The sequence below is a fragment of the Annulohypoxylon truncatum genome (assembly GCF_022578515.1).
Source record: "Annulohypoxylon truncatum strain CBS 140777 unplaced genomic scaffold F4807scaffold_8, whole genome shotgun sequence".
Taxonomy (NCBI): Eukaryota; Fungi; Ascomycota; class Sordariomycetes; order Xylariales; family Hypoxylaceae; genus Annulohypoxylon; species Annulohypoxylon truncatum.
In genome coordinates, this window is record NW_025953794.1 from 761,650 (window position 1) to 781,606 (window position 19,957).

Genomic DNA, 19,957 nt, shown 5'->3' on the forward strand with positions numbered 1-19,957 from the left:
TCGTCAACCTTCATTACTTCTATTCAATCTCTATACTCCAATCTTTGGACTATACTAGCAAGGCATTCTTTAGCCTGCTGCCCTTCCTTGTCAGAACTGACATCCGCTCTCCTCGAGAACGCCTGCCCTAAAACAATCCTTATCGACAGACAGACCAGAAAATTCGTCGTCGAACCACCAATTTTTTCACACCAATCTCTTTAGATTTTCACGGGACTATCAAAGATCCATACTTATCTCTCCCTTCCCAAGAACTACTACTAAATTCTCCGTCCAAAAACAAACAAAAACCGCCAAAATGATGTCCGTCACCAAGATCGTCGCCGCCCTTTCCATGACCGTCGGCTACGCGCTCGCCTTCAACGGCGACCTGACCTACTACCAGCCCGGCCTCGGCTCGTGCGGCGAGCAGAGCTCGAGCTCCGACCACATCGTCGCGCTCGCCCCCGCCCAGTTCACGAGCGACCCCAACGCCTGCGGTAAGACCATCCAGATCACGTACAACGGCAAGACCACGACCGCCAAGGTCGTCGACAAGTGCATGGGCTGCTCCGACGACAGCATCGACGTCAGCACCGCCGTCTTCACCGAGCTCGCCGATCTGTCCGCCGGCCGCGTCCAAGTCGAATGGGACTACGCCACGTAAATGATATGCCAACAGGCATAGGTCAAAAGTCACTTAAAGTACTACTGTTTACTCCGGTGTACTTAACTCCAATCACTGCGACCCAGTTTACGTTCGCTTACCCGCTCCACTTGACGTTGGGATGAGTCGAACCAAGTCAAGTCAAAGTCAGTCACTGCACAATGGGGGACAGCAAGCTTCCACAAAGCCTTCACCGCTCTCGAACGACGCAGAGAGAAAACCAAGCCACGAACGCACACACTGCGAACAAAGCTCGCGCGGGACGCAAGCAAAACCACCAGAGCCAATCCGGGTATCAACAACGCTCAGGGGGACAGCCTAGACGGCGCCGCCTTGTAGCAAAGTCAAGCCAACTCAGCAATTCGTCGTTAGAAGAAATCAGGAATCATCACGATCCGATCCGATCCAAGTCAATCACGAGAAACCGCGCAGCGCGCATAGACAGTCGTCAACCTAGACAGAGATTTTGGGCCACACGAGAAACGAAAAACTCGATGGGCATATACAACATTTTAGAGCAAAACGGAGATGAGAGAGAGAGAGATACCCAGTACGTTGATTGTACCGTATCGGAGACTGGTTACCGGCTCGTCTTTTAAGAGCCTCCATAGAGACACTGAATGGAACCAACCGAGACTGCCCGTCCAAGGGGTAGAATATATTTGTTACAAAAAATTGTTTGTCTGAATATTCGTCAAATGTGACTTGTGTGAATTGTTTAGGTAAATCCTGTGTAAGTAGAATGCACGTTGAGATCCACTTTGAGATTTAACGCATGAATTCCGACAGTTGGGTTCTAGATCGCTTCATGGATATTTTAAGTAATACTAATGCAGGGTACTAATGCAGGGTCATACGTATTTGGGATGAGCCTCATCAGTGCCAAGAATCGTAAAGTTCTAGCCTTCACAATCTAGAATGCCGTCGGCATCGCCAAGTTTATAAAGAGTGGTATTCTCGTGTTTGTGGATGAGTAACCTCTTCATCATAAAAAGGGGTAACTTGTACGACGCTATTTGATGAGTAATTAATTAGGACATCAACGTAGGGTCGCAAAGATGAATGGTTGCTGTCATTTCTGATCAAGAATTGCGTAGCCTCACTAAACTACCTAAAATTAATAATCAAAACTTAAGGGAATATTGTTGCTGCCTATTGTGACCACTCAAGATAGGTGCCTGCTTACTACGTAGGCAGACATTGGCTTCTATCCAATTACGACGGTGTTCGGGATTCCCGGCTAAGAATGCTCATTAGGCTTACGAACAATCACGACATCGCATCACAGCATATCACAAGGCGATAGGTGAAAGCACAAGACTCTCAAATTCATAACATAGTAATGATACAAGCTCAGCTTCCATATCAAACCCACACACATCATGCAACCGCTCCTGTGACGCCTGCCTGTGTGTCCATTGCCGTTTTGATCCGGAACTCCTTATGGGGAAAGCCTTATCCGGTTTCCGCTACCCAATTCCGTGGTCATGTCTCTTTCCCCTTTTGATATCACCGATAATACAAAATTTGGTTTGACTGGTGGTGTCTGTTGTCCTAGGACGCTTGATAATCCGGGTCGGGAACTCGGCGAGGAGGCTATAGTCGCCTCCCCCTCTATAGTACTACTAGTAAATTTCCGTTCTTCGACAGTGATTGCCCACATCAGGGTGAGCAATACCTCTCGCGACGGTAAGCTGGTGCCGTCTGGCCACGTCTGCGGTCCACGGCTACGATCGCCCTTGATACCCGGGGATCCAAATGCCAGCTCCTCGACCCGGTCATCGCGTCCCTTCTCAGACACCAACCGCAATAACTCCATCGTCGCATCCTTGAGCGGACGCGCCAAGATGGGGCTGCTGGTTAAGAGCTTCTGAAGAGATTTGATTCTCAGAGTCGAAGAGGCTGAAAGATGGTTCCGAGTTGTCTTGGGCGACCGAGTCGCTTCCCGCGGTTGCGCCTGGAGCTGCGCCGCTGACGTCGTCGGTGCTGAGGAACTGGTCGAAGTCGAATTCCGGAAATTGGGGGGTCGAGTTACTAGCCAGATTATTGTACTCAAAATTGAGGGGGTCGGATGAAGGACTAAATTGGCCTTGAGTGCCCCACGAATCAACGTCAAAGGGTGCCGAAAGGCTGAAAGCATCGCCGAAGAGGCTATCAGCAGCGTTTGAAGCTGCAGGTAGAGTGACAGCGCTGGAGGCGACGGTTGTCGCGAGGCTACCCACGACCGAGGAACTTCCACTGACGGACACTGCAGGTCGCACAACACCGCTGCTGGATGTTGTGTCGCGTCTGTGGAAGACTCGGAGGCGGGCGCCGTCGCGACCTTTTCAGTCGTCGACGATTCATCAAGGTTGTCATCGGCTACGGGTGTAATTTCGGGTGAAAGGGAGGCAGGGTCGACGGTGCCGTCCTGCTCGGGCATGAGGATGAAATCGTTCATCATACCCGGCTTGTCTTCAGCCTGGCCATTCTGAGATGAGCCAAATAAAGGCTGTGATAAAGTTAAGGGAGAAGGCTGGAATGCGTCAAGTGGGGACGAGCTTCGGCTAACACCGTTGCCCCGTCGAAGCTTGTTCAATTCATCCATCAACATCTCATTCGTCTTCTGCTGGTTTCGCAGTAATTCTTCTAATTGTTGGTTTCGTTGTTCCAAGGCTTCCACCTCTTGCCGCTTACGTTCCCGGGAAGATTGAGCAGCGCGACGGTTTCGAAGGACACGCTCAACTCGTCGTTGCTCCTTCTCATCTTCGGTCTTAGCTCGCTTTCTGTTGTACTCGTTAGTTGGACCAATACTCCATCGATGCACATGTGAATTAGTCGTACCTTGGAGGTAGGTTAGTCTTAGGCTCTGGGAGGACTTGACCCCATGACTTCCTCTTCTTAGTCGGCTTCTTCTCGGCGTTCTCAGGCGCCGGAGAAGGTGTAGCCTCAGTGCTGGTCGGGGCTACCGACTTCTCTTCTGTGAATGACTGAGGAGTCATAGCACTCTCCAATGAGTTTAACGTGGAGGAGGCGGCGAAGAGGGAGGGATACATGTCGCCAGGGACAGACATTAGTGACTCGGCGGGAGAAGCCTCGAACTTGACTTGAGGAGTCGAAGTCGCAGTCGCAGTTTGTTGTGATTCCCAGTTATCCATTTTTTGTTTATTCTGAGTCTCTGTAGTATGGTGTCTGGGTGTATGGTTTGTTAGGAGGACTTGGTTTCTTCTAGATGCAAGGCTGCTGCTGATAAGTAGCAGCTTGCTTCGGATTTAGCTGTTGTTTTGTAGCTTTGGTAAGCTTCAATGGCGTAACCGATAGAAGAGAAATGAATGGAGCTGAAAGTAAAGAGGTGCCGTCCTAATTCCTCAATACAAATAAACAGCAGCAAGATCACCCTTGCCAACGCATGGTATAGCTGAGACAAGGATCAATGAGTCAAGGCTCTAGGTGTTGAGTCAGGTGAGTAGGTGAGTGTAACAAGTTGAAAGTATAAAGGACACGGTGGCCTAAAAGCGAAAGTCCTAGTATATGTAGTGGCCGTCTTGTCTTTCCTTGATTGGTGGTCGATGGATTGGTGCTTGGACTAATCGAAGTGTGATGGGAAGGACGGGAGACAAGAACGACTCTTTATGTTCAACGTGTCCTGATAAATTTAGGAGCCTGGAAATGCCTGAGGCAGCAACTTCCGCTCCGTCCCCCCTGTCTGGGTCTTAGGTGTGCTTGTGTGTCAGCCACCGGTGGGGCCAAGGAAAAGAACCCCATACACCCATGGATGTACGTACCACCCTTGCTAGGGAGACTTCTTGGAGAAGGGATGGAGGAAGTGTCAGGGGTAGATGGATCTCAACTAGGCAAGTGGATCTTGTGGCACCAAACCACCGAGACGAATGAGAACTTCCCTGTTATCCGGTGCTATTCGCCCATTGTGCCTGTGCACTTTCTCAATCTTGCAACACTGCCAGACTGCTTAGAACGTCTTCCCTCTTCCCCCGACTTCCATCTAATAAAATAAACTCCCAGCTCCATCAACCGGCCCGGCAATACCATGGCTAGCAATTCCAACGAGGCCAACAAATTGTATAACCGAAGTCTGGTAACATTCATGTTTATTGGATTAATCAATTGACCTAACCACTGACTTTACCACTCGACAAACTTGCCGATTGGGCCAACAACTCTTACTACATTCCTTAGTACATACAATTATCTATCATTGCCTATTCTAAGCAGAATATGTCCCTATCTATGGATACATGGATACTCAGGATACCAACAAAACTATGTCTATCCATTTTAGGTGGATTATTGCGTTAACTCATGCTGCTACAAATAGGGGGTTTAATGCATTCGAACTATTCCATGGCGACATTCTAGTGGCCGGACCCCCTGATTAGAGATCCTCAGCCTCTATCTTTTCGATACGATCAGCGGAGACAGAGGCCAATTTGGAAACGCCCCAAGGCTTTCGGTGGTTATTATTAGCAGCTGGAATAATCCACCAATCCACCAACCCACCCAGTGAGCTGGACTCGCAGGACACGTCCGTCAGCCAACTATGTCAGCCCACCGCTGACTTGCATGCCCAGCATATCCTCGCTGAGAAGCTTCACCTTCTAAACTAACTAAGCTGTCGTAAAACGGAAGGATTCATGACGTACGATCTCAATCGCGCCATCACCATCATCATCGTTAAATTAACCTTTAGGATTCTGTTGGAATAGGCTTCACATTCGTCTGATGTTGGAGAGCCTTTGTATGACGCCTAGATTGTATAGAATTATCTATGTTGGTATCATGAACCGGGTTTCTATTGTCCAAAATTCAAATTCAAATACCAAGCAAGGAAAATTTAGTTTCTAACACCCAAATTCCAACGAGGGCGAATCAGGAACACACGCTATTTGTCAACGCAATAATCCCTTTGACCTGTTTACGGCAAGACAGAACTTAATTAGTCTCCGAGAAGGAAAGGGAGAGTATAGAAATAATCTATCCGCAATTAATCAGTGCTTGGGATATTAGCCTGTATTGCTGCCGAGCCAAAGTGGTCGGCCAGCTGCGGCGGAAGGACTGCCGAAGCCGTCCGCATTGTCCTGACGGAATCTGGGGAAGAGCCAAACTCTGCGGTTAGTAATATAAGATTGCAGAAACGGAATTGTTGCTAGCGAGACGGCAATCCTTAGTCGCGTGTCATCCTTTTCATCTAATGGCGGTCGACTTGTTGGTGTAGGAATATGCGGCACATACATCAAGAGCGGCAATGAAGCCATCACCAACCTAAAATTTTCTCACTCCTTTCGATCACCGACATGATTCAAGATCGTTAGGTTCGAATTGATGCTTGAATTACATTTTACCTAGATTAACCCATGTTTGCTTGACCTACGTACCTCTTGTATAAGTCAACCCGGGATGTTCAGAGTCGTTCTAGAAGCCCCTGATCCTTCGAGGCAGTTTGCTTCTTAATTCGGTCATCACAAATGCACAATTCGGATAGTTGCCAACCATCTTATTCTCACTATAATCTCACATAGCTCGATCTTCAAGCCTCGATATGGCTTGTTACAGCATGAGACTGGCTTCAATTACAATCATTCAAAGGTTTGTTACTTCGCTACGGGGCGGACTCGGTAAAATTGTCCTCATGCGTACATGTACGCATATTTCACATACTGAATTAGGGAGGACAATAATCTGACCTTATCGTCTTACCTATTCTGTAGCAAACTACCGTGACCGAATAGAACCTTGGAAGATTTCGACTATCAGATTCAGTGAGCTGCAAATCATAGCTACCAATCTCGGAAACTAGTATTATCATTGCCATAGAGAACCCCACTCCATTCACGATGAGCCGGTTGATCAATCTCACCTTGGAGGTTATCTCAAAGCATTCTCTTGGCTCCTTGATCGACGCTGATTTTGCGCAGGGTTGATGTCGACATTCAAAAACGAAACCAACGAGCCAGCCAATAAGGATTTCGCTGGAATCAGCCGTCTCGCACGATACGGCACTCGTCTATTAATGTCACTAGGGCTGATTTTATGATTTCAGCGGTGCTGTATTGTACTATGCTAAAATATCAGTTAGGTCTTACGCCGTACTTGCCGTCCACTCAGCCTCGCTCGAAGCCGCCAACCCGCATCAAATTAGGTCATTCTAGGTATCATCGTGCGATGTTGGTCTTAACCTGAAATCACTGGCTGATGAAGGAGGATTCCTGTGCCATGTGAAAATATTGCGCGAATCTCAGAAAGATGAAATTTTATCAGATCAATCCCTCTCGACATATGCACAGACAAACCACCAACCTTTCTCGGCCAAGCCTGTCTGTGATTCGTCGCGCAATGAAACACTGTTTATGTAAAGGGGATCTCTCAGACCTTCCCTGCTTCCCATCCGTTCCTCTCGAAGTCCACAAATCCAAACACCTTCCGCTTCAAATTGAGCAGCCGAAGTTCCGCGAGCACGGTGGATCGCGGGCCATCCGAACGTTGCATCGAGTGCGCAATCTTCCCCGCGAAATCCGGCTCAATGAATCAGCAGATCTAGATGGAGGCGCAACATATTCATGCACTTTCTGTGTCACGCCTCTAAGTATTAGCTAATTTAGGGCAAGGTGAAAAGGTGAGTAGTGGTCATACGCATTTGATAATCACCTAGCGACATTGGTAGGTGGTATACTCCCTACACAATAGCTATCTCGGTGCCTACAATAGGGAGCACGTGCTGCATCTCTCCAATTGATGGACAATATTGAATTCATTCAGCCCCTTGATTGGAGGAAAGACATCGCCACATCGCCTCCCTACCTGCTTTCGCTTATAATCTTGTTTACGTACTATCCCATCAACCAAGCCAACGGCCATACCAACCTGCCTTCCGAGGTAAGTCTATGCTATGACATTCATGATGGCTAGCGCACGTACGAATCGTCTCAAAATCAAACGACCGAAGAGTCAAGACGAGGCAGGCGACGGAGTGCTGAATGTATGGGTCCTACACGACGCCTGTTTCAGGAAATTGTGGGCGGACCTAATGTTCTAGCCCCCTAAGCCCCCTATCGAATGGCTAGTCCCGAGCGCCAAGGTTATTCTCCGGTCCGCCCCCTTTTCTTCTTTGCTCCCGTCTCCGACAAGGGCAACTCGGCCTACTCAAGCGAAGTCCCCATATTTGAACACGAGGCCCCCAAGATTACGCACGTTAATACGCCAATACGGATGAGAATACGATGCTAATTCGCCATCATAAAGTGCACTTCAGACAACAGATAATGAACGAGTAAATGAATTCGAATGAATATCACGCAATAGAGCGATCGTTTTAGTGATGATGAAGCTGACAATTCGATGATGTCGAGCATTTACTCACTAGAGAGCAGGATATGCACTAAATTGCCTATCTCGTTCTTCTACGTTCCAATATTATTCTATGGCCTCACGTCAGGTTCTAGGGCTGACCAGGTACATCGTACCCTCGAAATCTTACGACGATCCAATCGCGCCGGCGTATTCAACGACCAGTCCGGCATTCGCTAGCCTATCTCAGCTGCTCTAGGTACGACAGCGGCCTCCTCGCATAAATTGAATCGTAGATAGCCTACGAATCCTCAAATATTGCCGTCTCGCATAACAGATGCTAAACTTAATGCTAAATCAGTATTTCAGCTTAGGCGTATTACGAAAATAACTATACCGAATGTTACATTGATTAGGGCAGGCTTTGACTTGTCTTAAACTTGACTATTTCTCTAACAATGCAGGCTTAACATATCATTCTGTCATGCAACTCGTCATCCATTCGTAATTCGATGCTCTTGATAGAACTTACTCTTTCTCACTGATACTTCAAGCAGCGTCAATTGGCAAGAGAAAAGAAAGATACCCAGGCAGTGTAGTAACATACCTACCTATCTGCCTATATTATTGAAGGGACATTCCTGCATCTCCCTTCCTCCTAGAGTACATAGTAAGCGAAAAATTCGGTCCTTGCAGCATATTTGCATATCTGATTAGCTGGTGAACAATTTGAGAACGCTCGACCCTGTCTACCCAAACACGGGGTCAAGGGGCTATCCGGAAAATCATGTTTGTTTCTTACAATGGAACATATCATTCGAACAGTAGAAATATCATCAAACAGTTGGAAAAGAAGATCTCCTTGATCAGCAGTCATGAACACATTTAATGTTCATGATTGGATACCATTATGAAACATCACACCCCTTTAATAACGTTTATGCATGTCTGTGCTAACTGCTGACTGTGCTAAGTACAGTGTCTTATCGATAAAGACGTGGCTAAAATATGGGGAAATGTGTGTGGCTTGAGCGTTGCCTACCGCGGCGAACCTTGAGCCTTGGCAAAAAAACCCACCGAACTGCGTCATTCGTCAGAGAGAGGCGTTTAAACTTCGCCCCACCAAGAAATGCCCGGCTGCCGACTGGGCCAGAACACCGAACCGCAACTCTATTCCGCATCTTTCCTAACGACGACGACCTTTGCAACGATTTCCCTATTATCCGGCTAATTGAACGCATATTCGATCGAGTCCACCATCGGCCCTCCGTCCATCGAGCCATCCTCCGGCTCATTATCATTAATCCGCGGACCTCACGCTTATCGCCCCAATCCGACAAGATGTCGAACCGACAAATGGCCCGCGACATGCAAGTCGAATTCCAGGCTCGCGTATGCCGCTCCCCATCCCCTTCCAACCCCTCACATCGTCACTGACGCCGTCATCCCCAACAGTTCCAAGCCAAGCAAGCCCGCCGCGAGGCCCAGAAAGCCGCGAAGCAGGACCCGCTCCTGAAGAAGCAGATCCAGGAACTGCTGAAGAAGGGTGACACGGCGAAGGCGTACCAGAAGGCCAAGGTGCTGCTCTCGAAGCAGGCCCTCGCCCAGCAGATGGACCAGATGGCCGACATGGCCGAGCTCAGCGTGTCGCAGATCCAGGCGAACAACGCGATGAACCGCATGACGCACATGATGAGCCAGTCCTCGCGCACCATGACCGCCGCCCAGCGGAACATGAACCCCGAGCGCGTACGTCTTCTATTATCATCTATAATATATCATCTATTATCTACGATTCTTATTGCCCAAAACCATCTTACGCCGATGCTAACGCTAACATAAAACCCATCCCCAGACCCTCCTAACCCTCGAGCAATTCAAACAACAAAACGAGGAATACGCCGTCAACAACGGCATCTACCAAGACGCCATCTCGCAGACGACGAGCCAGCAGGTGTCGGAAGAGGCCGTGCACGAGCTCCTCGGCAAGCTCGCCGACGACGCCGGCGTCCAGCTCAACTCCCAGCTCAACGCCGCCCAGCCCAGCAAGGCCGAGCCCGCCGCGCTGCCCGCCGCCGCGGAGCCCACCGCCGAGGAGGAGGACGCGCTGCAGCAGAGGCTGAGGGCTCTTAGGGCTTAGAAGGCTGGGGCTCGCGGCGGTGGCGGCGGCAGTGGTGGTGGGGATGGTAGTGGCGAGGGGGGAGATGGGAATGGTGGGGACGAGGATGACAGAGTCGCGCAGCCGGCGATGTGAGTAAAGCACATACGCGTGGCAGACGTAGAGGGCGCGAAGTTGACATGGGGTTGGCTCAGCACGGCAGAACTTTGATTACCTAGCATTATCACGACATAAGGGACGGGGCTGGCGTTCCGGATTTTCATAACATATTTATCTTGGGGCGAATAGCACCGCTTATTAGTTTGCGGGGACTAGAGATGGATGTCATGTTCTTCGCTCTTTGACGAGCGAGGTTAAAGGGACTCGTGGGTTGGGTTGAAGTTATAGACAATGTTCAATTCCTGCGTGTTGCCTACCTACATACCACATTGCTGAGTATCCTCGTTATCATATGTTCGCATGGTTTCACGTTGATGTATGATTGAATTGACCATAAGGGTGGTAATATCATCGTATTATTTTTTATGAACCCTCCCGCCTTTCCCTTGTCCTCCTCACTCAACATTCCTGTCCGCCAAAGCTGCGCACGTCCTCGAAGAAGTTGCGGAAACGTCACCGTGATCTATTCCGTCCAAGTTGGGTTCGTTCGTTGCTGTGAAGTCTGAAGTCTCGTATATTGTTGTTTCTCTTAAGTTCTAGCTATGGTATGGTTACTTGACTACAAGAATATCAATAGCTCTTCAAGCTAACGTTCCTGCCAACGTTCCTGCCTTTGTGCTCTGCCAAGCTTTTGCCGTTCTGCCAAGCGCTCTCCGACAGTTGCGCCTTAACCTGCTAGACGAACAACTAAACCGATCTCCAATGCGTCTCCTTTCCGATAGCCATGATGTCGTTTGTCCCAACCACTGTCAAATCAAGATCTGAACGGAAGTATCCTGTTTATCGTGTACTCCGTCCTTCAAGCCTGCGTCATTACTTCTCCGTCGCAGCGCTCACCACCAGTCTTTCTAACATCATTAATCATCAACCCGAAAGTCCCTCCCATCACGTCGCGAGCGGACGGCTTGGATTCGTGAAACTGTTGGTAACGGAGCTCTGATGGGCTAGCCTTCCAACTTCGCTCGTCACTCATTGTAGCTGCATGTGACCGTGTAGTCTCGCGCATGTCGTCAATATAGATACCTTGATTTTGGTCGGAGGTCATTCCGAAATCTGAGACTCGGACCATTGACCTGTTTCCCTTAAGGCCAACAGCGAACCGACTCCTCTATATGGGTCGCATTTTTCTTACCACGTCGTTGTTAAGACGTTCTTGAGACTGAACTCATGTCGTTGGATGCATCGGGAAATATACCATGGCAGTAAGATGTATATTGGACATATGTACCTGGTGAATGGTACTTTAGGACACACCACATGCGGCCGTGGTAAGGGGAGACCTTACTGCCCAGTAATATAAAGGTTAATAATAATGCTCTTGTAGGAACATTGCGCCGGCGCTCTGCTGCAACTGCAGTCAAGCCGAAAAACACCATAAAATTAGGGATAGGGGATCATTAATAGACAAATGAAGAGTGAATAGAATGGTTGATTCTTCTAAGTTTTAACAGGATCTTAGAGATCCTGAAGAATGCTACCTTGTATGGTAGCTATGTATTATGGTGGCTCCTTCCTTTGAATATATATGATTGTATTCCTCATCAACTGCCGCCGACGCGGCGAAAAATATCAACATCCTCGTTGATCTCTCTCGTAGTCTTTACGTATCTTTAGGGGAATATATATGTTTATCTTTGGCGATATTGCAACTTTTGGTTGCGTTGATGTTGTTGGGGCTGTTGCGGGAGAAATTAGTGCTATTATAGCTTGAGTTGTAAACGTAGTAGTAGCGGCGTTATCTTTAGGGATCGATAGTGACGTTTTTTCTAAACTATATTTTGCTTTTAACTTTTTGATTGCCATTAGATGATTACGGTTGTAAGCGTCGAGTAACTCCATCGCGTTCTGTAATAAAAGCTCTCTGGGATACCACAAGTCATCTGCCGCTGAGTAGCCCTTCCATCTCACAAGATATTCTAATACAGGTTTTCCTCCTTGCCTGTTTACTCTATGGTCTTGAAGAGGAAAATATGGTTGTAACTGAAGGAGACTAGGGCCATGAGAAGAATCGGTAGCTCACGAGATCAGGTCTTCGCCTGGGGAAAGTGAGCTACGGCGGCTCATGTCGTCTCTTGTATAAGCCGCCGATGAAAGACTTCTTGGCGTCCACACAACGGTGTAGGTATCTTCTCCTTCGTTGCCGCCAATTTCTCTAGCCATATAATTGTTCCGGCTAGGAAGTCCTCCTTTGACCTCTTATGTAATTCTCGAAAGAATTCGTCGGCTTTGGCGAGTACCTTCTAGAAAGCATTTCTGGAAAAGTATTGACAGCTTTCCAACCCTTCCTTGGGGTCAATGCTGAGAAGAACTGTCTAAGCTCCAGGTATCCCTATCCCATAGGTACCAGTGTCGCGGGACGTCTCGCCAATGACTTCGGTGAGATCCAGGAATGAAAGGGTCATGCATGACTTTAGAGATGATGTGAAAACATGTAGAAGATTGACTAGCTCATGTGTTTAGGAGCTTCATTATGCTTCCTAGATCCCGACTGCTTATTAACTTTTCCTCCCAGCCCTTGATAGGCAATGCTGCCAAGTAGGTGTCCGTGCCTTCGAGTATGTCGAGCAGATATGTTCCGGTTTTCTGAGTCTTTGTCATGCAGGTCGTAGGGCAATGCGCGCAATAGCTGGGACCAAGCAGATCTCTCGATCTCAATTGGTTTGTATCAAGCGGGAATAACTCCACCATTCCTTTGATCGTGGATGCGTGCAAATTAGGAAGCGGCCCCCCCCCATGGAACAAAGGGGCTACTAGTCTAATGGCTGGGATAGTAGGTATGATTGGTATGATCGCCAGATGAGAATCTCCAAAGAACCTGAATTGTCTGAGGATGTGGAATAGGGTCCGCAGCTGAATCTGTTCCGTTGTGTTATGATTCTCGAACATCTTGGCGGTGTTCTTAGGAGATTTCATGCAGCTCATTGACTTCTAGCTGAAGTTGGACGTTGATTAAAAGGGTTCTTGAATGGAATCAATAGAACTGGGAGAGTTTACCGAGATTGACTTGTAAAAAGTAGAAGAATATGAAAGATATTGACAAAGAGAAGAATCAATAATACGCTGGTTATACTGTTAATAAGGTAGACATGTCTGAGCTATAAGCGCCTTCCTTCTATTTCTAATCCTGAGCAACTTTTATGTTGACTTTGGGAATGAACTTATAACCCGCTCATGAGACCTATAATACGCAAGTACGTATCTTAAGGAGAAGGACTCAGTGTTTCTCTGGGTATTGGATTCTTTGTAATCAAGATGTATAGTTTCTATCTCTTCATATAGACATTTGTATAGCTTGACTATTTCATAATACATACTAAGTGCCTCTAATCAGGTATATACACTCAATGAGACCCGTGACGTTGATCCAACATTAATATACTGCTCATACATTAAACTCTGCTCATGAGTTCAAAGTTTCTTAATATCTGCTCAACTTTATAGTGAACTTTACTTCTGAACTATAACTCATAAAAAGACTCATATACCAAAAAGGGGTAATTACCACTCCCACCCCTAACCTACCTCAGATTAGGAAGTCGTCGCTCCTTGAAAAACACATGCCAGGTGTTATTCTATTACTAGAAATAGACAGAAACTCACCAATCACATGAAAAAAATGATAGGAATGTACCAAATTGCAAGTCTGATTCATAGTAACATCATTATACCGTTCATCTCATCTCATGATCATACCCTCCATCATGAATTTTCCGAGTCCTTAAATGCGATAGCAACTGCAACACGCACAACCTCCCTTATCATATCCCTTGGTCCCTGACTAGATACATGGTAAGGTTAGAAACCATGAACAACACGTAGACAGACGCCCAAACTACATATACAAACTAGCCACGGCCGTGATATCCCTCTTGATCATCTCCTGCGCAGTCTGCATCTTCTGGTACAGCTCCGGGTCTCCAATGATCCTCGCCGCGTTCTTGACCTCGCGACACGTCTCGTCGAGGCGCGTGATCGTCCGCACGATCGTGCCCTCCAGCACGTCCGTCAGGTCCGTGATGTTCTTGAAGCTCATCCCGCGCGCCCACTCGTACACCACCTCCATGAGCCCGAACCGCGGCCGCGACACGAAGTCGTTGCTGTCCTCCGCGCTCTGGATCACCTGCCGGTCCGTCTGCACCGTGTTGACCTTTTCGCTGATCTCGATGATTGTCTTCATGCCGCGCTCGAGGCTGCCCGTGAGGTTGGGCACTGATTCGGTTTTCTCCTGGAACACGAAGGCCGAGAGCAGAGCGGCGATTTCTGCTGGTTCGTAGTCTGCGAGGACGTTGTCGAGGATAAGTTCCGTGAGGACGAGCTCATCGGCTGAGTGGATCTCGCATGCGACTTTGCCTTTGAGTTGGATGCGTGTATCGTCGTCAATGAACGAAAGGTCTTTTAGGACTTGGATACGCTGCTCATAATCTGGTAATAACTGGAGGTTTTGATCGGCGAGCGCTGAACGAAGAGATGAAATATGTTCCTTGATAAGCCACTGATCATGACACATGGCGAACTATAGTCTGTTTAGTACCCGTATCACACCTGAAATATATTGATAGAACGACTTACGTGCTTCAAAAAGTTCCGACAATAAGTAGTCGCGGTAACTTTAATGGTAGCCTCTTCCTGTCGGCGCTTCCCGATGATCTCCTGCAACGGCAAGTTCTTGATCTTAGCAAAGCTGACCTCGTTCCATATATCCGAATCCCAGGTCTTGCAGATTGCCATCATCTGGTCTTTTGCTTTCTGACGCGACTCTCCCTGCTCGAAGAAGTCGGGCACGATTCCAGTAGTGATTTTGCCCGTGAGACATTCAACGTCGCTAAGTGGAACATGTACGATTCGTGAAAGCATCGACCTTCTCTGGCGCGGCATGGCTGTTAGTAAGAACCTGAATGATTCTATAAAAGGCAGCAGATCTGTCTCGTTGCGAGTTTCGCGCTCGGTCCTTATCTCGAACACGTGTACAGTTGGCTCGCCTCCCGATATTTTCGTGCTGACACCGTTTGATAATAGGATTCCTGGAGTTCGTACACCGTCCTTGTTGAACACAATCAATCGTGATTGTGTAAATAGCTTTTTGCCAATGGGTATAGTTAGGAGACCTTTGTAGAGTTCATGGGTCAACTGTTTATAGTTCATTGCAGCTTGATGACATGCTTCTAGAGATTCATCGCAAATTTTACATGGCTCTCGTTTCACCTTGGCCAAATCGGCTTCAGAAACCTTGACAGCCTTCTCATGCTCTGGGAGTAGTTGTTGGGTGGCGTGTTCAGAGAAGCTGCGCTTAATCATCTCCTCAATCTTCAACGCCTCCACTCTTAGCAGGTTTAGGATCATGTTGTACGTCAATCTGAACTGAGACCGCAGCTTACTAGGCGGGTCTAGTATCATCTTCTGAAGGTCGCTCACAGGAGGCGCTTCGTCTACACTTCCAGGAGGTACGATGATGACGGATCCAACGGGGTCAAGACCACGACGGCCAGCTCTGCCAGCCATTTGGGTGTATTCGCCGGGGAGAAGGTTTCGGAACGAATGACCATCATGCTTTCTATAGCCGGAAAATACGACAGTTCTTGTCGGTAGATTCAGGCCCATAGCAAAGGTCTCTGTTGCGAAAAGAATCTTGACCAACGTTTGAGCGAACAGAATCTCAACAATTTCCTTGACAATCGGCAGGAGACCGCCATGGTGTACCGCGATACCTCGGCTCAAGAGTTCGCGCAGACGAATAATCTGTGGTAGAACTCGATCCTCTGGCCGTAGACGAGCAATTGATTTCTGGATAATCATGTGGATGTGGCTCTTCTCTTGAGCGGTGCAGAAATCTTGGTTGCTCAATGCATCTGCATTTTCTTCGCATCTCCTCTTGGAGAAGACGAAGATGCAAGCGGGCAATAAAGTAGACTTTCTCAAGAATTGCACGAGATGAACCCATAAGTTCTTGTCCTGGTTGACCGACGAAAAGCCGCCCGGTCGCCCGGCACGACCCATATGTCCAGGCGCATGGCTAGCTCTAGGGGGACCTCCTCTGCCTCTTTGTTGCCCACCACCTCGCTGGCCACCGCGTTGTTGACCGCCGCGCTGAGGGCCTCCTCGTTGATTGCCTCGCTGATTTCCACCACCACGAGCGGCGGGTGCCGGAAGAACCTTATCCTTCCCGCGTATCGCCTGGTCTGCATCTTTCCAACCTCTTTCGATGAATTTCTTATCACTGTCGACGATCTTGTAAATGTTCTTGCCAGCCCATAGGAAATGTTCCAAGGGTACAGGTCGCTTCGGAGTTGAAATAACGTATATATCCTTCTTTTTGGTCCTACCAACCCAGGATGCAAATTCGTACGTATTTGGAACAGTGGCTGAGAGAAGGATAAGTGACACATGTTCTGGGAGCATAATGATAACTTCTTCCCAAACTACACCTCGCTCGAAATCGTTGACGTAGTGAACTTCGTCGAAGATGACAAACTCTACATCTCGAATCAAGTCGGCGCCTCTATACAGCATACTTCTTAGAATTTCGGTAGTCATGATCAAACAACTTGCTTCGGGGTTGATCTGAACATCGCCCGTCAAGATACCAACCTCGTCGAAGGTCTGTCTAAAATCTCGGAATTTTTGATTACTTAAGGCTTTGATAGGTGATGTGTAGATAGCCTTGGTCATATGTCTCGCAGCTAGCGCAATAGCATATTCGGCCACAACAGTCTTGCCGGCTGATGTATGCGCAGCAACAAAAACCGAGTCACCATTTTCAAGATGATAGATGGCTTCTTTCTGGAAGGTGTCGAGCTCGAATGGCCACTCTCTAGCCATATTAGGAACGAGCTCTCTGAAGTTGGTGATGTCGCGGTTGATGTCCACCATGTGAGCCCATTCTCGGCCGGCCTTCCTTGCACTGGACGCGGCAAGATTACTATGCGGCTCCAAAGCTGGAAACTCGACTGGTAAGAGCGAATCAATATCTTCGGAATCTTCCTCGTCGGGTTCATCTTCGGTACCGTTAGCTTCTACATGTCCATTAACCTCCTCTGTCTCTGGCTCTTGTTCAGGTTCCTGGTCGAGTTCTGCTTCGATTGCCTTGGCTTCTTTCTCGTTGACCTTGGATTTCTTCTTGGTAAAGTCAATGCCTCTCTCCATACCAGGGGCCACCTCGAGAAGTCCGCCCTCGGCACCGAGCTTGATGACTCGCTCTAACTTATTCCGTGTGCCGGTAGTTTCAGAGCGCACCATCTGATCCTCTATGGCGGCGGTCGCCTCGACGCTCTCCAAACCACCTGGCGCGAAAGGGAAGAAACCTGCAGCTCCACGAACGAAATCGACACGGCTGCCAGGCTTACGCATTAAGGAGGTCGAGTTCTTGGCTGTGGCACTGTTTGCAGGCACAGTGACATTCTTGTATCCCGTCACTCTACCCTCGAGGCCTTGGCGCTGGAACCGTGTAACAGTTCGGGTCTGGGTCGGCGCAATGCGAAAGAGTTCGGTGAGATCGGTCGGACAGTCCCATCGTTGCTGTAGACGGTTGAGCCATTCGGTAGAGAAAGTATTGGAGGGAGTCAGGAATTTCTGTTCGAGTTCTGCCTTGAGCGCTGCCGGGTCCTGCTTTAATCGCTTGCGGGGCCCTTGTTGGAAGAGGATATCGTCGATGCTGGTATCGCCTGCGATTTGAAGCTTCCCAATAGCTTCTACGAGATCCGGAGACGCCATGGTTCTTTGAGATATCAAGTTCGACTCAAAGAAATGCCCCAGCTAACGACAGCAGAGAATTAGGATGTTACCATGAAATGTCGTTTTTTAACCTTGGTGATATTCCTAGGAAATGGAAATGGAAGCGGGTTGGATTTGGTGGGATGCTGCAATACCTAGTGAACCCGGTCAAGTGTGGTAGTGTGGATCGCCTAAACGTTTATCGATAAAGCTTACATGTACTAAGAGGTACCTAAGTATAGTACCGAGATACAACCAGTCACGTTGGTATGTACATTAAGGGGTTGAAGAGACAATTATTATTTCGATGTTTATCGACTGACGTGTCTGGTGTATGAGGATGTACTAATTTGTACTGGACTTAAAATTGGATCGAAGAATTGTGGTATGGATGTGTGGGAAGTTTTCCATCCCCTAAGTTGCGTCATACTGTCAGCGTCTTCAGTAATACATCAGCACTGTTCGAGAGCTCTAGGCCCTTTCAACTCTACATTATAATGGATGTAATCCATTTCAGACGTCAAAATGGTGGTAATACAATCAAACACTTATGGATGGCAATAGCACCAAAAACTCCTAAACGCCGCTACATGCGTCATAATACCGTTTGCCATCATCAAGCTTGACCTTCACCATAATCCGTCCATCTCGGCCATTGCCTCCTCTGCATCCGCGTCTGCCACATCATTAGATGCACCTGAAGTTTCCTTTGGCTTCGAATTAGCGGGTTGTTTTGCCTGGTCTTGATTCTCTGCTTCTGCCATCAGCGCATCCAAATCATCATCCTCGTCGTGATTCGTTGCAGCCACTGCCTGTTTCGGGGCAGTGTTACTATTTCGGTTTGTAGGTTCCTGCTGGGCTTCGGCCTCCGCCATTAATGCGTCTAGATCATCTTCATCCGGCTCATCTCGTGGTCGACTGGCGTTCGCAGTACTGCCATTGCCAAAGAGAGATGTAGGTTTCGTGCGTTGAGCTTCTTCCTCAGCCATTAGCGCGTCGAGGTCGTCCTCATCAGGCTCACCACCATTGCCATTTCCAAATAACGATGTACTCGTTCCACCATTTCCGAACGTAGAAGTGCCCGCAGGTTGCGTCGCTTTTGAAGCTACTGGGGTAGCGTTGTAGATATCACCCATATCCTCATCATCAGGCACGTCATCTCGTGTCGGAGTCTGCGGCCTCTCACTTCCGGCATTTTGGAATATTGGCGCAATCCTAGCTGGAAATATTGCAGCGGACCGTTCCTCCGGCTGTTCACTAGGCTCGCCAAAGAGGCCGTCAATATCGTCATCCCCATCATGTCCCGCCGGTTTGGGCTTTCCTTCATCAATCCACTCCATTCGTTTCATTCTCATATACTTCTTGTGGCCGGCCTTCTCCGCCATAGCTGCAGCGTCTAAGAACTTTGCCTTGGGAAACAGGTCGTCGAACCATAATTGGTAGAATGAGAGGAGTCTGGCAGCATCTGAGAACTAGGATGTTGTTAATTTCGCCAGAGACTCCATATGAGGTAGAGAAAGGGTAGAAGTACCTCATGTCCTTTGCCCTTGAATTTCAGATCGCGCGCTTTTCTTCGTAGTCTCGGTATGCCCTTCTCAGATAATAGTCTAGACTTGGTGAGTATATGCTCTAATGTTACCCATGCTGTGGAAATACGAACCTGCTCTCATCTAGTTTGACAATAGGAGCCCTAGCCTTCTTCTGTACGGCTACGGCTTCGTCAATGCCTAGACCGGTGGTGTCTTTGCGTTTCTTGGATTGCGCATCGTTTTTGGGAGCTTCGTTCCCCGATTCAGCGAACGGATCGTCATCGACGTCGTAATTGTCTATATCGTTATTAATTGGCCTTGCTGCCGCCGAATCTGCTCGTGGCGCCATCGTCGCTGTATTTGCTTCTATCGAAGGAATGAATTGATAATTGTGAGAATTATCCTTAATTAAAGATCGATAAGACGCGTCGGATAGATGAAAGACGCGACTTAACGTGGGCTGTGTGGGGCAATTTAGCTCTCTCAGAAAGGTTATTAATGACGAAGTTGTAAGTG

At 48.2% G+C, this 19,957-nt stretch overlaps 5 protein-coding genes across 5 annotated transcripts; 2 read left to right on the forward strand and 3 right to left on the reverse strand.

The window, feature by feature from the left end:
* The first annotated feature begins 214 nt into the window (after positions 1-214).
* On the forward strand, positions 215-726 carry F4807DRAFT_385073 (RlpA-like double-psi beta-barrel-protein domain-containing protein-containing protein). Its single transcript, XM_047995827.1, has one exon. It carries the CDS (start codon positions 299-301, stop codon positions 644-646), a length of 348 nt encoding a protein of 115 aa, XP_047856524.1. The 5' UTR covers positions 215-298; the 3' UTR covers positions 647-726.
* Positions 727-1,953: 1,227 nt separating this feature from the next.
* On the reverse strand, positions 1,954-4,227 carry F4807DRAFT_417235 (uncharacterized protein). Its single transcript, XM_047997214.1, has 2 exons — positions 3,470-4,227; positions 1,954-3,411 (listed from the first exon to the last, which is right to left on the reverse strand). The coding sequence occupies exons 1-2, from the start codon at positions 3,781-3,783 to the stop codon at positions 2,088-2,090; spliced, it is 1,638 nt and encodes a 545-aa protein (XP_047856525.1). The 5' UTR covers positions 3,784-4,227; the 3' UTR covers positions 1,954-2,087.
* A 4,190-nt stretch (positions 4,228-8,417) lies between these two features.
* Positions 8,418-10,662, forward strand: F4807DRAFT_417248 (uncharacterized protein). Its single transcript, XM_047997215.1, has 4 exons — positions 8,418-8,597; positions 8,902-9,319; positions 9,383-9,676; positions 9,783-10,662. Exons 2-4 carry the CDS (start codon positions 8,936-8,938, stop codon positions 10,065-10,067), a joined length of 963 nt encoding a protein of 320 aa, XP_047856526.1. The 5' UTR covers positions 8,418-8,597; positions 8,902-8,935; the 3' UTR covers positions 10,068-10,662.
* A 3,035-nt stretch (positions 10,663-13,697) lies between these two features.
* On the reverse strand, positions 13,698-18,097 carry F4807DRAFT_417252 (antiviral helicase). The gene is made up of 2 exons (XM_047997216.1): positions 14,775-18,097; positions 13,698-14,718 (listed from the first exon to the last, which is right to left on the reverse strand). Exons 1-2 carry the CDS (start codon positions 17,910-17,912, stop codon positions 14,038-14,040), a joined length of 3,819 nt encoding a protein of 1,272 aa, XP_047856527.1. The 5' UTR covers positions 17,913-18,097; the 3' UTR covers positions 13,698-14,037.
* A 119-nt stretch (positions 18,098-18,216) lies between these two features.
* Positions 18,217-19,895, reverse strand: F4807DRAFT_417253 (Swi3-domain-containing protein). The gene is made up of 3 exons (XM_047997217.1): positions 19,573-19,895; positions 19,444-19,519; positions 18,217-19,384 (listed from the first exon to the last, which is right to left on the reverse strand). Exons 1-3 carry the CDS (start codon positions 19,788-19,790, stop codon positions 18,542-18,544), a joined length of 1,137 nt encoding a protein of 378 aa, XP_047856528.1. The 5' UTR covers positions 19,791-19,895; the 3' UTR covers positions 18,217-18,541.
* Between the last annotated feature and the right edge of the window lie 62 nt (positions 19,896-19,957).